Consider the following 18,233-nt stretch of genomic DNA (forward strand, 5'->3'; position numbering starts at 1 on the left):
GCCTGTCACAGGAGTGGACACCACATGGGGACCGTGCTCCGCTGTACACCTTGCTCTGAAGGACTCTGCTTTACCCACCATGTCCCGACCTTCTGAGCAACAGGCCCTCATGATCTGCTTGTTCGGAGGGAGCAGCAGCCCCCTGAGCTGCACTCCCCTCCCCCAGGAGCTCAGGGGTCGGCATCCGATTAATGCAGTGGACGCCTGCTGGCATGAGAAACCGCCCAGGGAGACCCCCAGGTGAAAACCCAAAGGAAAGGCTGCTGGTCCACTTCCTGCCCGGTTCCACAGAAAACCGAGAACCTCACGAGCTCGGCTGGAAAACCGCTGACTCGGACAGGAAGCTGCGGGAGCCTTGCAATACCAGAACAAAGGAGAAGATCCCCATCGTTCGCCCTGCTGCCCACTGGGCCGCGGCGACGGAAGAGGACTGAGGAAAACCACAGGGTCCGGCACAAATAACGCCCCTGGTTTATGCGCTGGTAACCCGTACCCAGTCTTTTATTACAAAATTGTTAGCATGTAACTCTGTGACGACACAGTGTCACACTCAAGCACATCGTGTGACATTCTAGGCGACATGTTCAAAGTGCTGTCCATCTTGTGCGTGACATTCACGTACGCGACCAACCTCACTCACACAGGCATTCCTACCCCCGGACACTGTATTTTCTCAAAAGGACAGAGCGTTTGTTCAATGCTCAAACTATTTTTCTCAAACTATAAAACAATCTGGTATCACTAATACTCAGCCTTCAAAGTAGCAAAATACTAGTTTGACTTTTACCTCTAGCAATGGAGGCGCGTTTTCATCTTAAGTTTTACTTTGTAAAAGCCGGCCTCCTGAACTGCAGGGCCTTGCTCTGGGCACCCACCCCTGTGGGGCTGCTCTGACGCTTCTCAGGAAAGCCTTTGGGGAACAATGTAAAACGCGCTCTGACACCTGCAACAAACACACAGCTTACCTCATCAGCAAGTTTTCGGTTGAAAATCCTCGACTCTTCCAGTGGGGACCAGATCTTTATGTCGTAGTCAATGCCAGATGAGGCCAGAACTGGAAAGGAGACGCACGGTTACCCTAGACTCCAAGCACAAGCCACATCTTCGAGGTGTGCGTGTGTACATGCATGTGCGCATGTGTGTGCGTGCAGATATGCACGTTCACGTGCATGTACAGCAGGGCCTCCAGTATGTCATGTTATTTCATGGCGATAACAACCAGATGCCGCAGGTATGTAAGTCATGACCGTAACAATTCGCTCGTGGTAAAATTGGTTTTCTTTCTTTCTTTTTTAAGATTTTATTTACTTATCTTTAGAGGGGAAGGGAAGGAGAGGAGAGAAATATCAATGCATGGTTGCCTCTCGTGCATCCCCTGCTGGGAACTGGCCTGCAACCCAGGCATGTGCCCTGACTGGGAATCAAACCGCGGTCCTTTGGTTTGCAGGCCTGTACTCAGTCCACTGAGCTACACCAGCCAGGGCGGTAAAATTGGTTTTCAATACACTGTTTTGCTTTATGTCCCCAAACCTACCCATAGCGTCCAGTGAGGACCTACTGTGTGTACATGTACGGAGAGAATGAACTGAAGTGGAAACTGTACTGATATATCTGTTTACCGAGAACAAAACAATGTTCTCGGTTAACAGATGACACCCTAAAATACGATTTTAAGACCATCTCGAAGGACTCAAAGTTCTTTAGTATTCACGACTGTTTTATGAGAAACCCGGGCAATTTCCAATGGAAAGCAGGAGCCAGCCAGTGCGCCCTTAGAAGTGCCATGTGGAGAAGCAGCAGAAGTTCGCCCAGCTCGGGGGACACATTGGGAGAACACACTCTTTGGCCGAACCCCCCCCATACTTCCTGCCAGAAGCAGGCTGTGTTTGTTCTGAGCCCAGCACAGCCGTGACGGCCAGCGGTGGCTGCCCACTCGGGTGATTCTCGAGTTAACCGGAGGACCACCGGCAGAGCCGATGAGTCGCCCCCGGGGTTCCTTGCCCGGCCGGGGCGGGGCGCCCTTACTCGGGTCGAAGGGGTGCGGCTGCAGGCAGTTCACCACGTGATTGTCCGCCTCCAGCAGCATCAGGTGCTCCGCCGTGCGCCGGTCCCAGATGAAGATGTGGCCACAGTCGGAGCCGCTCATCACGAAGTTGGCGCCCCAGAAATTGGCTTCTTTGATCTGAGGGTTACAAAGAGGAAAGCAGAAGGAACTTCAAACCCAAGTTATTTAAATAAACATTTATTCTAAATCCATATCACTGGCTTAGAAAATAAGAATTAAAGCCTTCTCGTGTTCTAGTATCTTTGAACCGCGACGGGGATTCGTGGGTGGGGGAACACGACTCCCAGCCGTGGCGAGCCCCCAGCAAGCGCGGGGGTTCTGCTCTGTCCCACTCTGCTACACGTCTGAACGTCTGAAACACGTCTGTCTACACGTCTGAAACAGTTCTTAGCGCACAGTAGGTGCCGAATCAGTAACTGCTAAACGAATGCAGGGGACCTCTGGGCTTCTGACAGCGTAACAGAAAGCCCCGATCTCTCTCTCCGCTGTCTAAGCTCCCATGGGCGAGGAAAACTACAGACACACTGGCTTTTTCTGGGGTGACGAGACGGGGCGGAGGGCCCCAGTGGCTGTGATGACAATTCTCCAGTGGGTGCGTGCAAATGACCTCCCAGTCCTGGGACTTCAGATCCGCCTTTTTCCGGTCACGTCCCCTGCAGCTGCTACTCTGCTCTTTTTTTGGCAAAGCAAAAATGGAGCCAATTTTGTTGTTACTTGGAGCTACTATTATCATTTACTCAACTTCTCTTCATTTCATCCCAGCCCCTAATCATTTTCCTCCAAAATTTTAATCAGCAAAATGCAAGCAATGTAAACTGGTCACTTCTAGTAACAATAGTATTCCTTTGTGAATGATTAAATTGTTACTACCAATGATTATTCTATAGAGAGCTTATTATTTTCCTACCCTTAAGTAACTGTTTACCCTAAACCTTGAAGAAAGCAGATGAAAACCGGTTCTGGAGACACGTTTTGACACTCAGTGGTTGTGGGAGAACCGCACTTTGTAGGTGTAAGTGGTTCAGAGTGACAATCACACGCACTAGTCACCCCGCTGGACCCCCTTAGGATGTAATCGAAATAGCGCTGGGAGTGCAGACCTGTGGGCTGTCAGAGCTGGGAAAGGTCTGAGACACTGTCGGGTCTGCTCTGTTTATCTCATCACAGGACACTGAAGTCCAGAGAGCGCATTGACTAAACCGGACCGCTACCAGTCAACCTCAATGGCTGAGGACAGCACCCCGGCCACGCTTCTCAGCAAGGGGTTGACGTTGGGGTTCACGCCGTCAAATCTCTCTCCCCAGAAAGAGCCAGAGCTGCTCTGACTTAAAACCACCTACTCGGAAGGTGACAGCAAGTGTGAGAGGGCACACAAGAAGCACTGGTCACTCGTACAAGCTAAAATGTTGAAAATCCCACTCGAGCCCCTGTAAAAACTCATGGTCTCCCTGCTCCGTCACAGGACTAGGAGAACCGTGTCTGGGTCAGCGGACAGCTGCGGGGACACTGCAGGGTGACACTGGGACCACGCTGTCGACTCAGGAGCCAGAAAGTTATGCAAAAACACAGGCATGGTGAACCCGCGCTCCGCAGAGAGTGCCAAGGGCGCTGGGTACCATTGTCCTGGAGTTGCGGTGGCCCTTGTACACCATCTTCACCAGCGGCCTTCTGATGTTCAGCGTGTCCAGCTCTTCCAGCTCCTTCCTCTCCTTCCTCCGCCGGAAGAACTCCTGGATGCGGGCAACAGCAGAGCGTCTGTGAGTCCCACATGCAAAGAAAAAGCACAAACACGTGAATGCCACTCACAGGCCACTGCGGAAGGGTCAAGTCAGAGGTCTAGAGCCAGTTCAAGTGCACGTGCTCTTGGTGAGGCAGACACAGCAGCAGGGCCCCGTCGGACTAGTCGAGTTCCGAGAACACGGTGTTTTAGTGAGGAGGTCACAGAGACTTGCTCCCGGTGGACACAGTGGAGGGGTCAGCATGTGGCGCGCGGCATTTCAGAGGCGGCATTTCAGAGGGCCGTGCGGCAACACCGTAATTCAGACAGACTCGTGTGCCTCTCACCACCAATCAAACAGGCCCCAGCCAACGCTGCCTCCCCTTCTCTCCACACCAGGAAACGTAAAGGCGTAAAGAGGAGCCAAAGGGAAGGATGGGCAGTGTGTATGAGCAATGGATAAACTTGTGTTTCGAGATTTTTGTTTAAAGATGTTCCCAGCAAAGGGAAGGGACAGTGGAGAACAGGAGACTGAGGGTTATTAACGTGCAACAGACGACGGGCTCCCTGGCGAGGCAGCTGTCCTCTCCGGAGGGCGCGGCAATGGCAGAGCGGGGGGCTGAGGGGGAAGGAGGGGGCTCTGCGCGGACCGCTGTGCTTATTAGCAGAAACCTGTCCTACCCCGTGAGAGCGCGTAATAAGTCTGTTAGCTTGAATATTTAAACCACTGCATTCTGACACATACAAATGAAAAATCCAAAGTATACAAAAACTCTATGAATCAGTAAGAACAAACACTGTAACAGAACATCACAGGACTAGAAGACTCGAGTTCGTCTAGACGCGAGTAGGAAAGTTACAGAAGAAATGAACAGTTAATGATCAGGTGAGAGGATGCTCAGCCTCACTAACGAGGAGACAATCACGGCGGCACGCAGAGCAGAGAGAGCGCCCTCTTACGGCGAACTTCTCATCGCATTGTCGAGCTCGGGTGACCGGCAGTGGTGCAGCGCACAGAGGCGGAAGGAGTCCGCTCTCTGCCGGGTCAGGCCGCGCACGCCCGGGGAGTGGTGCGGCGCTCTTTGAAAGGGGACTTGGGTGAGCTGTGAATGTGTATTGCAAACTCTTGGGCAACCACTGACAGAAGTTAAAAAAAAAGGATAATTGCTACAGCAAGTAAGGAGGAAAAATGGACTCATAAAATGTTGAATTAAAACCACGAAAGGTAGAAAGTGAGTGGGAGACAAAATAGGATTAAGGAACAAGGATAGGAAAAAACTGCCTCACATGTAGAGATTCCCCCAGACAATCTCTGTGTAAGAAATCAGTAACCGAGGTGGAGAGAGTGGGCCTACTCTCATTCGTCTAAGTGTGTGTGCTGGTTGGGGGGAGGGGGGTCAGGACCGCCGCTTCCGCTTCCCTCCGTTGGCTAGTCTGCAGCAGCCTCCACATCAGCAGCCTGGCCTCGCTGAGACTTGCTCTGAGCAGTGGCGTTTTTCAGTTGGGGTCTGCACTGCAAGAGCAGAAACTCCCTTGGGGCACTTGGAATAACAGGTATAAATAAACCAGGAAATCAAAAAGCCCTGAAACAAATTCCATTTTTCCGTCGTTTAACTAGAAAGTGGTCACTGGTAGTAGACCAATTTGTAGAAAGTTACATCAAACATACGTTAATGTTCCAACAGCCTGAAAACCCCAGCATAAAAGCAAAAATAACCTGGAGACGTTTACATGGGGACTGTCACGGGAACAGGCCCTCACAAGCAGTTTCTCGTACAGCCACTGCCGTTTGGGGCTCACTTCCTCACTTCTGGGCTCCCTAGGGGAGCCCCCCACGGCGGCGTTCCGGGCACTTGCTCAACGTGGTGCTTTCCACTCCACTGTGTTTCAGAAACGAACGGTAACAGACACGCGCCGCCAGAATCCGGTCCCAGATTGGTTCTGGCACAGGTAAGAATGGAACGGAGGGTCACCTGAATGTTGTTACATAATTAATGATGTGCCCGTTATTAGTCTCCAGGTGACTGTTTCAGAGTTATGTGTCATCTTGATATGAGTGAGGACTTATTAAAGTAAGGTATTTGTAGGAATGCAGCTTTCTTTTAGAAAAATCAAATCCTCCACCTATGCACAGAATTAGACTTGAGTCCATTTTTAATCACTGATCTCAAGGAAAAGGTGTATATTTGAATGACAACCAAAAGGTGCTGTCATCCCACTCAAGTTTAAAAAATACCCCCCCCAAAACCGTAAGTTGCATTCTTCAACTAAATATCCAAAGCAAGGGACCATCATCTAAAGCACATCATTTGGGGTCGTGGCTGCTTCTTCGTGTGACACACTCGATATGACACACGCACACAGGAAGCTGCTTTCAGCCCAGTCCCACGCACGCACGCACGCACGCAGCCAGAGACGATTTGTGCAGGGCGACCCGCTCGGCAGCACTGAGCACTTGAGAGTTCGGTCAGCCGGGAGTAGTAAATGCTAATAGGACGGGCGGTTGGCGTGGGAAACAGCGCCTGGCAAAGTCATCATACAAAAACGAAAAACAAGGAAGGCGCACACTGAATTACCTCGTTATTCTATCACCTATTGTGGTTCCTCTGACATTAAATCTAGTGAAGGAGACACGACACAGTCAGTCACAGACGCCACGGACGCAGGCGCCAAGGGCCGCAGGCCGGTGCCGGCTCACCCGCACGCAGCCAGCAGCACCCCCGCGGCCCTCTGCACTCTGGGGTGTGGCGAGCAAGGTGCCGTTCAGCTGAAAGTGTGAGGACACAGAGGAGACGGGAGCACGCACTGACGGATCAGAAGGAAGACCTGGCACTTAATGCCCTTCATGGCTTTTGAAATACGTGCTGGGGTGACGCTGGTTCACGGGGTCACACAGGCTTGCGCTGCGCACGCAACAGAGCACTGAGACTGAGCACCACCTGCTTGCTGCGTCAGGGGCCCACTGCCCAGAATGAAGTCTTTCTCTCCCCTTCCGCCTTCCCCACCCCCTTGAAGAGGTTAGAGCCTAACCCTGTTACAGAGCGGAGGGACCTGCAGGGACCTGCAGGGACTCGGGTCCGCACCACCCACAAGGGGCCCCACGGCTCCCCAGCCGAGCTCTCCTTGGGGAGTGACTCACCAAGCCCCGAGCTGACCCTCTGCCCCAACCAGAAGTCGGCACAACACGCAGATGGCCAATCACAGAGCTGGTAACACCCCAGGGGTCCCTTTCCTTCCTTGTGATCACTGCTTTTCTGTGCAATCCTCTTTGATAAAGAATGAACTTGAAATGTTTAGAAACACTGATAGACTGATTATAATGACAACTAAATAGATGGTTTATTTAGTCACAGCACGTCAACTTGGGCTTCAGAGGAGGTAAACTGAACCAAATTTCTACACAAATAACTACTTTTTAAAACTCGTTAACAGGCAATATGGGTTTGTATTTTGAATCTTTGAGTCTATGACTGAAAGTAGTCAAGACTGCGTGAGGAATTCTTCAGGAAGCTTACTCGGATGCCTGTCTGTTTTCAGAGCAAAGCACCTCTGGGGTTTGCCAGGAGGAAGAGCTGCCCGCTCGGCCCTCCACCGTCTCTCCCACGACACATCTGGCCCCTGGGAAACCCTCACATGAAGGCCAGCCCTGCCTTTTACCCCGTCCCCAGAACCACCAGGGATCACACACTACTCCTATGCCTTGGTTGTTCTAGTGCCACGCTCAGAAAGTGTGTGTTTGATGACTTCTTCCTTCAGTTCAGTTTCCCTTTCATGTTCTAGGTTCTTGCCCTAGACCACGTTCAAGGGGACCTAATACACGGGCATCACAGATGTCAGTTTTAAACTCGGGATGTCTGCCAGCGAGGCCTTCACCACAGGCTCTAGCTCGCTTTCCCCAAGACTGACTGACTAGAAAGTGAGGAGCAGCCAACTACGCTCACGGGCCTGACCCCACCGCCCTCCAGCCCATGGGCTGAAACCAGTTCTCACATTTGTCAATGGGGACATTTTCAATGGTTATAAAGGTACCTACGTAACAGCCTCTGCTGTACCAAGTCCCAGTTCTGTCTACGCCAAGACTAGCTGGAGTTAACGAGAACATCCCATTTACAAACAGCTGTGTTAGATGTTAAGGCCTTTATTTTCTAAGACGTTTCCATCTCTTGCTCAACCTCAGCCCGAGTGGAAGACAAGGCACACTCAGCTCATCAGACCATTAGGATGCAGATCTTGAAAGAGAAATCATTATTCCTCATTGCAAAGAACGGTTTTGATATTTTTATTAAATGCATGTCCAAAATGCCTTAGCTATAAAGTTTTCTTTTTTTAAATTAAATTTGGGGCAAAAAAAATGTATGAGATCCACTATGTAATTCTTTATACAAATTCAAGTACAGATCTAAGCCCGTACTTTCACCATTTTAAACTTCCGGGCCATTTCTCAGCCCTAACCACACTAACCCTGACTGAATCCTCGGTGGGCCGCTGCCCCTTCTGCTGCGACTTTTACCCGAGTGTGAAACATGTCCTGAGACTCTGAGGGCCGAAAGGTGTAGCTTTTACAACAGGGCTTTGGCATCCTTTGTCCCTTCATAAGCAAATTCTCAAAGATCATATGCCTTACAAGGATTCTCTTTGTGTTCTTAACAATCAAAACTTCTTAAACTTTCTCTAGAATGAAGGACAACAGAGCTATTTCTCCAAATTTAGAAGCAAAATCAATGAGCCGTGGTCTCAGGGTAAAAAGGCCCTAGAAAGGGGCGGAAATTGGACAAACATATTTCATACGAGTAGTTCAAGATCTACCCCTACCCCCAAAGTCAGGAACTTTTGAAATCGCTTGGATAAAAGCCGGAAGGAAGACGTTCCTCCACTGACGAGTTCCTGGCAAATGGCTAGAGAAAAAGACTACAAATGTCGAAGGAAGGCTGGGGGGGGGGGGGCGAGACGCCGGTGAGAACCCCTTCAGTGTCGAGTCCGTGCATGCAGAACATGGCCTTTATTCTCAGAAATTCAGTCGAGCCGTTTTCCAGGTTCTTAGAAGCAGCATATGTACGCACTCCTCTGTTCATCAGCAAATTGAGTTTTTTTGAAGGGTAGGAATTTCACTTTCCTGTTACTCTTCACTAAATTTACTACTATGTCCTACAGACTGCAGCAAAGTAACACATGGGCCAAACCAGGGCTAACCACCTCAGCGAGTACACAGACCGTGCTGGGATCCTTAGTTTAGGGAAAAAGCAGGGAGGCTGGCGCAGGCGGAGGCGGCCTGAAGTCTGGGGTCCACGCAAGGGTGCGAGCTCGGCAGAGCACGCAGGCCGGGCCAGCCCGGGCTCCTGCCCCTGACCGTCTGCCCCCGAACACTCTGCTCATCTGGTTCAGCGCCTGGGTTTCTGGGCTCCATGGGGCCAGCAGAGGCCAAGTTGGAGGCAGATCCAAACCTTAGGAGAATCCTCACACATGCAAATCATCTTAATGTTATGAAGACGATAGACAAATGATAAAGCGCAGCAGAAAGATAGTTCCTGTCATACAGTAACTGCAGAGTAAGGATAATATAACCTCAGGAAGTTCTGGGTTCTCTGAGACCCACTCTTTCCCCAAGTCCTCTTTTTCAATGACGTCATACTGCTGCGCTTAACAACAACCACAACAACGACACCTCACCTGGGTCTAGAACGCACAAACCCCTGCTTTGTACCTCCGTTTTCACGGTTATCAAGCAGGACTGGTACACAAGTGTTGTGATTAGCCTGGATAGAAGATACCAAATAATTATGACTTTCTGCCAGTGCCTATTATCTACTAAAAATACAACTTCTCATTTAAACAAACAAATCCGGAAAGTGATACGGTACATTTTGTTAAAAAGTAGATACTTGAGTTTCACTTTCAACTATGACCTTTATACCGTTTTTGTCATATAAGTACAGAAAAAACAAGGGCGTGTGTCCACTCAGACACGTGTCCACTTGGACAACAGTCGGTGGAGGCTGAGCGCACATGCGGACGCCAGCCCTGGGCCCTGGGCCCTGAAAACCGTCCATCTGATCTCCAAAGCGCGCCACGCGAGGTCACCTCGCGCACAGGCCTCGGTGGTGGGGACGAGCTGCGGGACTCCCTCTGGGTGCGGAGAGAAGGGGACCGAGTTCTGCTCGTCTGAAACACGTGCCCAGGATGCTGAGGACTAACGTGTGCGGGCAGGGGGGAGACCCAGGGAAGGAGAGCGCCTCTCCACCTGTCAACGGCGCCACTGCGGAGCGAGCACTCAGCCCACGGCTACGGGAAGGTGGTCCTTCGACAGGGAGGGAAAGGCAGCCTGCAGGGCGTTCGCCTCCCAGCCAGCTGCCCCTGGGCCCCTCCCGTTGAGACCGCTGTGCGAGCAGCCACAGAGCGTCCTGGGGTTCGGTACCGCTGTCATCTACTTCGTGCTTCCCGTGAGACCAGGCCCGTGACTGACCGGCTGGCAGATTCCCACAGAACTCGGACCATCCAGATACACGCCACCCTGTTTTATAAACAGGCCGCTGAGGCCTGCATGAAACACCGTGCTGGGAAGAGGGAAAACTAGGGCTCCGACCCAAGCCATGGCGCCCGTGACCACTGTGCGCCTGTCCCCGTCCCACGGGAAGTCCGTGCTCTTGCTGCAGTCAGCAGGCAGCCCGCCGATGGCGGCCTCACACAGGAAGAGGGGAAATGCTCCTTCTCTCCCGTGTGAGCCAGAACTTATTATTTTTTAGTTTTTTTTAAATTTTATTTATTTATCTTTAGAAGGGAAGGGAAGGAGAGAAATATCAATGTATGGTTGCTTCTGGTGCATCCCCTGCTGGGAACTGGCCTGCAACCCAGGCATGTGCCCTGACTGGGAATCGAACCACGATTGTCTGGTTCGCAGGCCCATGCTCAATCCACTGAGCTACACCAGCCAGGGCTATTTTTTAGTTCTTTAAAAATATATATATAACCTTTATTATATTCCTCCATTACCATTTAGTCCCCTTAAGCACCCCTGCCCCCAGCAATCACCACACTGTTGTCCGTGTCCATGAGTCCTTGCTCCCGTTTTGAGCTAGGATTGTAAAAGGACAACGTAATTCTCTGAAAGGGGGCGGAGCTTGCACGAGGTCCGGTGGCACTAACTGTAGAAGCAGGTTTTGAAAAGCGTGGAATGCAATATACTTTCACAGACTTACTTTACCGACTAAAAAATAAAATGCGTCCTGTGATCATACAAAATGAAAACTGGGAAAAGTACGTGACCATGTTAGCAACTCAGTTCTTTATTGTGGTTCTATTTGGTGTCTGGTGTAATTTTTCATTTTGTGAATTAAGTTACTGAAGTTCAGTAGACATCAAAGAAGAACACCATGTTCTCAGAACGAAACTACGACCACTACACCACCCTGACCCGGGGTCGACCGGAAAGCAAAAATACTGGACAGTGAAAACGTCCAAGAATCTGACAAAGGCCAGGACATGCGCGGGGCCACGTGACAGCTAAACGAAGCCCTGGCTCCGCATACGACCGGGGGCCACCCTCCCAGCCCTGTCCCCTGACCGGCAGGCTGAGCAGTGGCCGGCTGGGGGAAACAGAGCTGTGAGACTCGATCCCCCGCCGAATGCACACTCTGCTCGAAGAACTGATGCCTTCTGTGACGTCCAGTCTGGAGAGTTCTGTGCATTCACCCGACTGAGGGGCCCTTAGAGGAAGCCACTGTCCAAAATGGAGAGACTCCTTTACGTGACTCAGAGAAAGCCCTGTGAGTTATGTTTTTACAGTTCGTGTTATTTAAAACTGTACCCACCTATCGCCAGGTCCTGTTCGATACCTGGCCCCTGGGATCAGGACCGGGTCGTCGTCACTGTCATCTGTGTCCTGGAGAGCAGAGTCCGTGGCCGATGCCTCCTCAGGGAGCGTGGGCCCCATGGCCGCCGTCTGACACAGAGGCTCAGGGCCGGGGCTGCCGTGCTGGGCTGCGGCCTCAGTGCCGGTCCCACCGGGCACTGCCAGCCCCCGGCCACTCTCAGACAAAGCGGTGTCTTCTGGAGCTCCGCCCGGACTCTCAGGGTCCAAGTCGTCCCTCTCGCTTGTGCCCGAGTCTGCAGGCTCAGCTGCGTGCTGGTCTGGTGGCACTGCCAGAACACAAAGTCGGCCGGGGTCACATGCGGCCCCAGTGACCAACTCTACCTGCACCGCGTACACAGACCTTCTCTTGTGAGAAGTCGCACTTCGCTGGGTGGAGAGGAGGACCCACAGCACACCCATTGGGAAACGAGCTCGCTCCGCGGAGACTCAGGCAGGGAAGGGCCCACCTTCCCGTGCGCAGCAGCCGTCTACAGAGGAGGGGACTCACCGAGGCCTGCACGGCTCGGCACTGCGGTCTCGGCACACGCGCCTTCCTGCCGCGCCGTCCCGCCCTCCGAGGGCTCTTGGGGAGCTCCTGGGAGATTAAACAAATGACCGTTAAACACATTTTTAAAATAAAAACAGCCACCGACTCAATACTCTAGCTTTCCTATGTGTAAGTAGTTCTTAACCCTTTTGGGGTCACCACTGGGGTAAAGTCCCCCCAGTAGGATGGATGCCAGTCCCACTGCCCACAGCAGACGGGGCACAACCCTCGGGGAGCGAGCGCCCCTTCCCCGAAAACCCGCCTTTCGGGCCCTGACTCCGCACGCACGACCACCTCTGGTGTGTGTGCTGCACACAACCCTCAGAGCTGACACACTTGATCTTGCTCGTTTTCTAAACTTCCCAAAGTCCACACGTAAAACTGAGTGTTCTCTGGCCCCTTGAGCATGCATCAGGTATCATCTGAGCCATCATGAAGACAGGAAAGCTGGGCCGACTTTAAGTTCTGCTTTGTCCACTGAACACACTCAATTCTGGGGCTTCACTCTGAGCCCCCGAGGGACCAGTGTTTTCACCTGACGTCTGCTGACTTCGGTGGACAGCAGTCCCACATGTCTAGTTCCTGTGACTGTTACACGGAGGCACCCACTCATTGTTTCACAACAGAATTTGTTTGTTCCTTCATTTATCATGCATTTATGGAGAATCTACTCCGTTTCAACTCTTTCATACAATGGTTACATCAGAACATTCTAGAAAAAGGTTCTGAAAAGCCCGGTGAGAGAGAGGGTCCAGTCGGAGCCCGGTCAGCTCGAGCCCCTCCCTCCCTCCCTCCCTTCCCAGCCCCTAGGCCCCAAAGAAACGCAGACACTCGGAACCCCACTGCAGACTGGTACCAACAGCGCACCCGCCGACAGCCCCCACCCGCCGCGCCTGTTACTGTTTATCAAGAGCAACAGCCAAACTAGAGGCAAAGGAATATGTTTAAAGTGAGAAACCAGAGGGCACCACTGAGGGCGCCGGCAAGCAGGGGGACGCCCCAGGCTGGGCGGTGTGGTGACAAAGCTTGGTCACGGCTTACCCGTCTCACTGTCCCCTGCTGCAGGCGGCTCTGAGCTCTGGGGGACCGGGGCCCCCTCTGGCCCCTCAGGCTTGCTGTGGGTCCCGCTCCCTCTAGAGCTGGAGGAAGTGCTGCTCCTGTCACCAAAACAAGGCAAGTGGCCCCCCAGGGCGTTACTAAGAGTGAGCCTGTAGGGTCATTTTTATATTTAACAACTACAAAAGTAGTTCCAAAAATTCAGGCTACAAAATGCAGGATTCATTATTTTAACAGTACCTACAGAACATCACTTGTAATAATCAAGGTGGTAATTCTAATCCACTTCAATCTTAAAAAGGAGACTTAAAAACGCAAAAGGAGCACTTCTCACTGTTTTAGTGCTTCTGTGATTGTCTGTACATTTCTACAAATCCCGTCTTGAATTTTATAGCGATGACACGGTCTCCCTTCTCACCCCCACCTGGGCTGCCTCCCCCCGTCCAGAGCCCCAAGGACTCTGCAGGTCTGGACAGGGCGCCCTTCAGACGCAGCCGCCCTTTCACGCCCCACAGCAGCGCCACTGCTAAGCGGTGCTGGGAAAGGGCCCAGCAGGTGACCAGGCACCATAGTCTGCGGACACACAGGGTGGCTTCTGGTTTAGTTTCGGTGCCCGCCTGCTGACGGCCAGTCAGCACTCTGGGACCAGCAGAGCGCTCGGCCAGCTTAAACCAACAAGTTTCGGCGCGGATTCTCTGACCTGTCATGGTATCACAGACTGTAAGGGGGGATTAAGGGGAAAAGAAAACAGAGGAAAATGTGTAACACGCTGACTCAGATTAAAATCACATTCACAGAAATGCAACAGTTTCTCAAATTTGGAATAAATGTGCACAAGGAAACCAAATTTAAGAGATAGGGTAACTTAAAGAACAGTAATTATAGACAAATAGCAGTGACTCAGTAAACAGCAAATTATTATGAATTTTTGGGCCATGATTTTATTAAAAAAAAAAACAACCCCTTTTAGGCTAATTGCAAAAGTGAATTTGATTTTCTGAAGAGGGCAGCCACGCAAACGTGGCGTTCTGAACGAGGACGGCCGCCCAACTGGGTCTGCGTCCAGAGCAGAGTGTCAGGCAGAGTCATCTCAGGAGGGCTGGCACCAGCGACTCTTTCACACTTTCCTGTAGATTCTACTTTTTTTGCAATTAACCTGCATTTCTTTTTAACCAGAAATAAACGTACAGCCATTTAGTAAAGAGAAACTAGCACACTATACAAATCCCATTTTTTCCACTGAGAAAGCTACGACACAGGCACAAGTAAATGCTCTCGTGTAACAGTTACAGGAATTAGAAAACTGAGCTGACGCAGGAGCCGTTAGTTGGAAAGACAAAGGGACCAAGTAAATGTATTCAGCGAATGTTAGCGTGGCGTTTTAAGCCACAGAGAAATGCGGAGACTGTTCAGTAAATGGTCCTGGACCGAGGAGCGGCCATGGGTCAGAACCAGGCTGCAGCTCCAGAGCATACTTTATGGCTAACAAAGCTACAGAAGAATTAAACATATAATTTTTGCCATAAAAATCATAGAACTATAAGACAAAAACAAGAAAAAACTTCCCCCAATCCTGGGAAGGAAAAGGCTTTTCTAAGCGTGAGCTCACAGGCTGTAACCATAAAGCTAAATAAACTACCACAAAACTGAAAGACAGACAACAAACTGGGAAAATACTTGCAAAAAATGGAAGTTGAATGGTGTTACCCTGTCCTGACCCTGTAACAAACAGCGACCTCTTCTAAGTCAGCAGGAACAGGATAAGCACTGTGGTGGGAAACCGCAACCGCGCCGAGGACGTGAAGGGCGACGTGCAGAAGACGGCACTCGCAGCGACAGTCCCTAGGCCGTCAGCTGCCAAGAGCCACGTCCTCTTCCCCCATCATCTCGCTAAGCCTACAACTGCCTCTGAAGTAGCCTCTCTTGAATGCACTGTCTTCAGGCGAGAAAACTGGGACTTAGGTTCAACAACTGTCAAGTTCAGGGTCTAAGCTCTTAGTGGGCTCTACTGCCTCATAGGTCATCAAAGAAATTACACCGGGGGCAAGACACCGTGGTGGCAGAGATAGAAAACAGGACATCCTTCCTTGAATTTTTTAAGGCTGAGTATCGAATCCTCCCCTAATCAGGAAAAAAAAACTTAATTACTTCTTTGGTGAAGAAACAAGAAACTGGTGAATGGGAGAATGTAATTCATGGTCAGTTTCTAAGGAAGGAAAAGTAGTCTTCAGAGGAAGAGTGGGACTACACACTCTTTTCTAAAAACAGTGCTCGGATGAGATTCTTTATGAGAAAATCTGCCCCTTCGGTCCAGAATGATGAGATGAGAATAGACAAAAAGAATAAGGACGACAATCTTCTGTGAGCCTAAATTACACACTAAGAGAAAGGGCCACGAACATCCGGATTTTAAAAAGCAGAGGCCAAACACTCGGGCTCATGAGGAAATCCTATCGACCATACCTCAAACACACATTCAGGACCCCATCTCTCCTCACTACTTCCCTCGCTCCCAACCTGGTCCAAGACAGCGCCACCTCTAGCCTTGCTAACGCCACAGCCTGCCATCTGATGTTCTGGCTCTTACCCGCGGCCCATGTCTGCCCAGCCACCAGATGTCCCTTGTCCTTTCAAAGCCACTCCTCACTTGCTCGGCTGACTGTACCTGCCCCTGCTCTCTCCTGCAGGCACCCGCTCCGCTACCTGGAACTGCCTCTCTCGCAGACCCTGGCTCGCCGCAGGCCTGCTCCCGCACTGCCCATGCCGACTCCTTCCACTCCTTCCCCTGGCTGCGGCTGCGCCCTCACGTGCACAGCCCCTCCTCCTCACCCTCCAGGGATGCTGTCCCTCCCTGAGGCCCGCCAGCCACCTCCCTGCCCTGCTTCCTTCCACAGCCCTTAGGACCTTCTAATCTATCCCACGGTTCACGTATTTATCACGTGTGCGTCGGTCTCCCCCACCTAGAACGTGAGCTCCTACAGGGCAGAGACGTTGTGCCTGCTTTTTTCGCTGACTCACTCCCCACGTCTACAAGTCCCTGAAACATGGAAGGCATTCTATGTTTGGAAAGGGTACTTAATCAAAGATTTTAGTATAAAATACGTACACACATAAACACAAATAGAAACCAGTGAATTGGAATACATAAATATTAATATGACCATATATGAACAGATAATTATATATTAATAAACAATATATAGCCACATCATATATTTATACATATTATATATTATACTAGCACAACATATATACTAACATGTAATTATGTTAATATATCAATTATACGGAATAATTATTATTCTATATTATGTAGAATAATAATTATATATTATTGTGTATAGTTAACGTATTGGTTACAAATAACTAATATATAGTATGTGATTACAGCACTACATAATTGATCATATTATATATTAAGAAAGATCATATTATCTTTGTACTAATTAAGTAAAACTAATACAGCAATAATAGCGCATTCGAGTTAAAGATTTGGGAGGCAACCTGAAGCAGAAGTCTACAAGACAGTGGGAAAGGTTATAAGAAGCCCACGTAACTTAAATTTTTTTATAGAGTAATATTTAACTAGAGTAATGACCAATCAATAAAATCAGAAACGTCATTAAAGAGAACCTATACAACCATTAAATGGAATCAAATGTTACTTTAAAATCAAATATACAAGTTAAAAAGAAATGACATCCTGGACATCGGCCCAGAGATGGCAAAAGCGTGCTCTCTCTCACGCTGCTGTGATGGGTGATGACACCAGACCCTTTAAAAATGGCCCGGCAATGTCTCTGACCCAGACACAGTTCACTGCCAGCAATACCCTGAGAGGCAGGGGAAAGCCTGTGAACAAAGATATTCAGTACGGCCGCCGTATTGGGTTAAATTAGAAGGAAGGCAAAGTCACTGCCCAGTTAAAGAGAGGTGGTTAAGTACCTCTACCTGACGGCTATTATGCAGCTCCTACAACAGCATTTACAAAAGCTAACTAGTAACCTGTGAGTATTTATTATCAAGTTAAGTCAAATAAATGCAGGAAGAATCAAGTATATTCAACATGATTAAAATTATGTTTTATAGCTCAAAACAAAAATCAACACACATACATCTACACATATCTATACACAGAAGCAGGACTGTAAAAAGCTCTAAACCGTTAGGCTTGTTATTTTTACACTAGTCTGCAGTTGATGAGCTCTTTTTATCTTCTGCGTTTTCGGTCAGGAGGAACAGCCCAGACCAGCAACATCAGCACCACCTGGGAAGTTTCCAGAAAGGCAAATTCTGGGCCGACGGCTCCTCCAGGGAACCTGCTTCCTGGGGCTCCCCGCGCGGTGCGGGAGCTCAGCTGCAGCAGACGAGACGGACGGTGGGGCGCTACACAGAGAACCTGACACAGTCCCACAACACGGCCAAGAAGAGCTGACAAAAGCGCGGACTTACCATTCGTCTGTAAAGTCCAGCTTTATTGTGCTTGCGGTTGTCCCTTCTGTGCTGTAGTGCAAACTTAAAACGGGTTCACCTGTCCCTGGTTTGGGGCTCAGCTTTTCATTACTGTTATCTGAAAATTGCGTTTAAAACATTTGAAAAAGTCTCTGACACCAGTAAAAAGATGACATTTCCTAAAATTTCTAAAACTTAAATTAGGCTGTCCTGCTCATAATTCTCACATCTGCTAAGGTTGTCCCGTCAAGCACAAGGGTGAGCGTCACAGAAACACTCACCCCCCAAAGCGGCACCGCGGCACCTTTTCGCTCTGGGGGCACAGCTTCCTTGGATGCAGGTGGAGGTCAGACACATTTGAGAACCACTATTTCATCGTTAGGGAATCAGAGAGTATTGACATGCAACGGCACACATTATCAACTGGTACTGTTACTTAAAAGACATGCTCAGGGCTTTCTACTTCGGTTGCTATGGCACCGAGAGTGACCACCATGGGCCCCTTCGGCAAGACCGAGACGACGCGAGCAAGGTTCCGAGAGAAAATTCT

The 18,233-nt window shown here is 50.2% G+C and overlaps 1 protein-coding gene across 5 annotated transcripts in view; it reads right to left on the reverse strand.

Moving 5' to 3' along the window:
* DCAF6 (DDB1 and CUL4 associated factor 6) overlaps positions 1-18,233 on the reverse strand; it is a 72,998-nt gene that overhangs the window by 2,769 nt on the left and 51,996 nt on the right. For all 5 annotated transcript variants that reach the window (XM_037167400.2, XM_037167401.2, XM_053659362.1 and 2 more), the window contains 7 exons: positions 17,684-17,801; positions 13,217-13,332; positions 12,137-12,223; positions 11,588-11,915; positions 3,682-3,820; positions 2,026-2,182; positions 966-1,054 (listed from right to left, as the gene is read on the reverse strand). In XM_037167400.2, coding sequence (XP_037023295.2) covers positions 966-1,054; positions 2,026-2,182; positions 3,682-3,820; positions 11,588-11,915; positions 12,137-12,223; positions 13,217-13,332; positions 17,684-17,801 — 1,034 coding nt within the window. The remainder of the gene's footprint in view (positions 1-965; positions 1,055-2,025; positions 2,183-3,681; positions 3,821-11,587; positions 11,916-12,136; positions 12,224-13,216; positions 13,333-17,683; positions 17,802-18,233) is intronic.

The sequence above is a fragment of the Artibeus jamaicensis genome, unplaced genomic scaffold (genome assembly GCF_021234435.1).
Source record: "Artibeus jamaicensis isolate MK-2021 breed Jamaican fruit bat unplaced genomic scaffold, CSHL_Jam_final scaffold_625, whole genome shotgun sequence".
NCBI classification, from domain to species: Eukaryota; Metazoa; Chordata; class Mammalia; order Chiroptera; family Phyllostomidae; genus Artibeus; species Artibeus jamaicensis.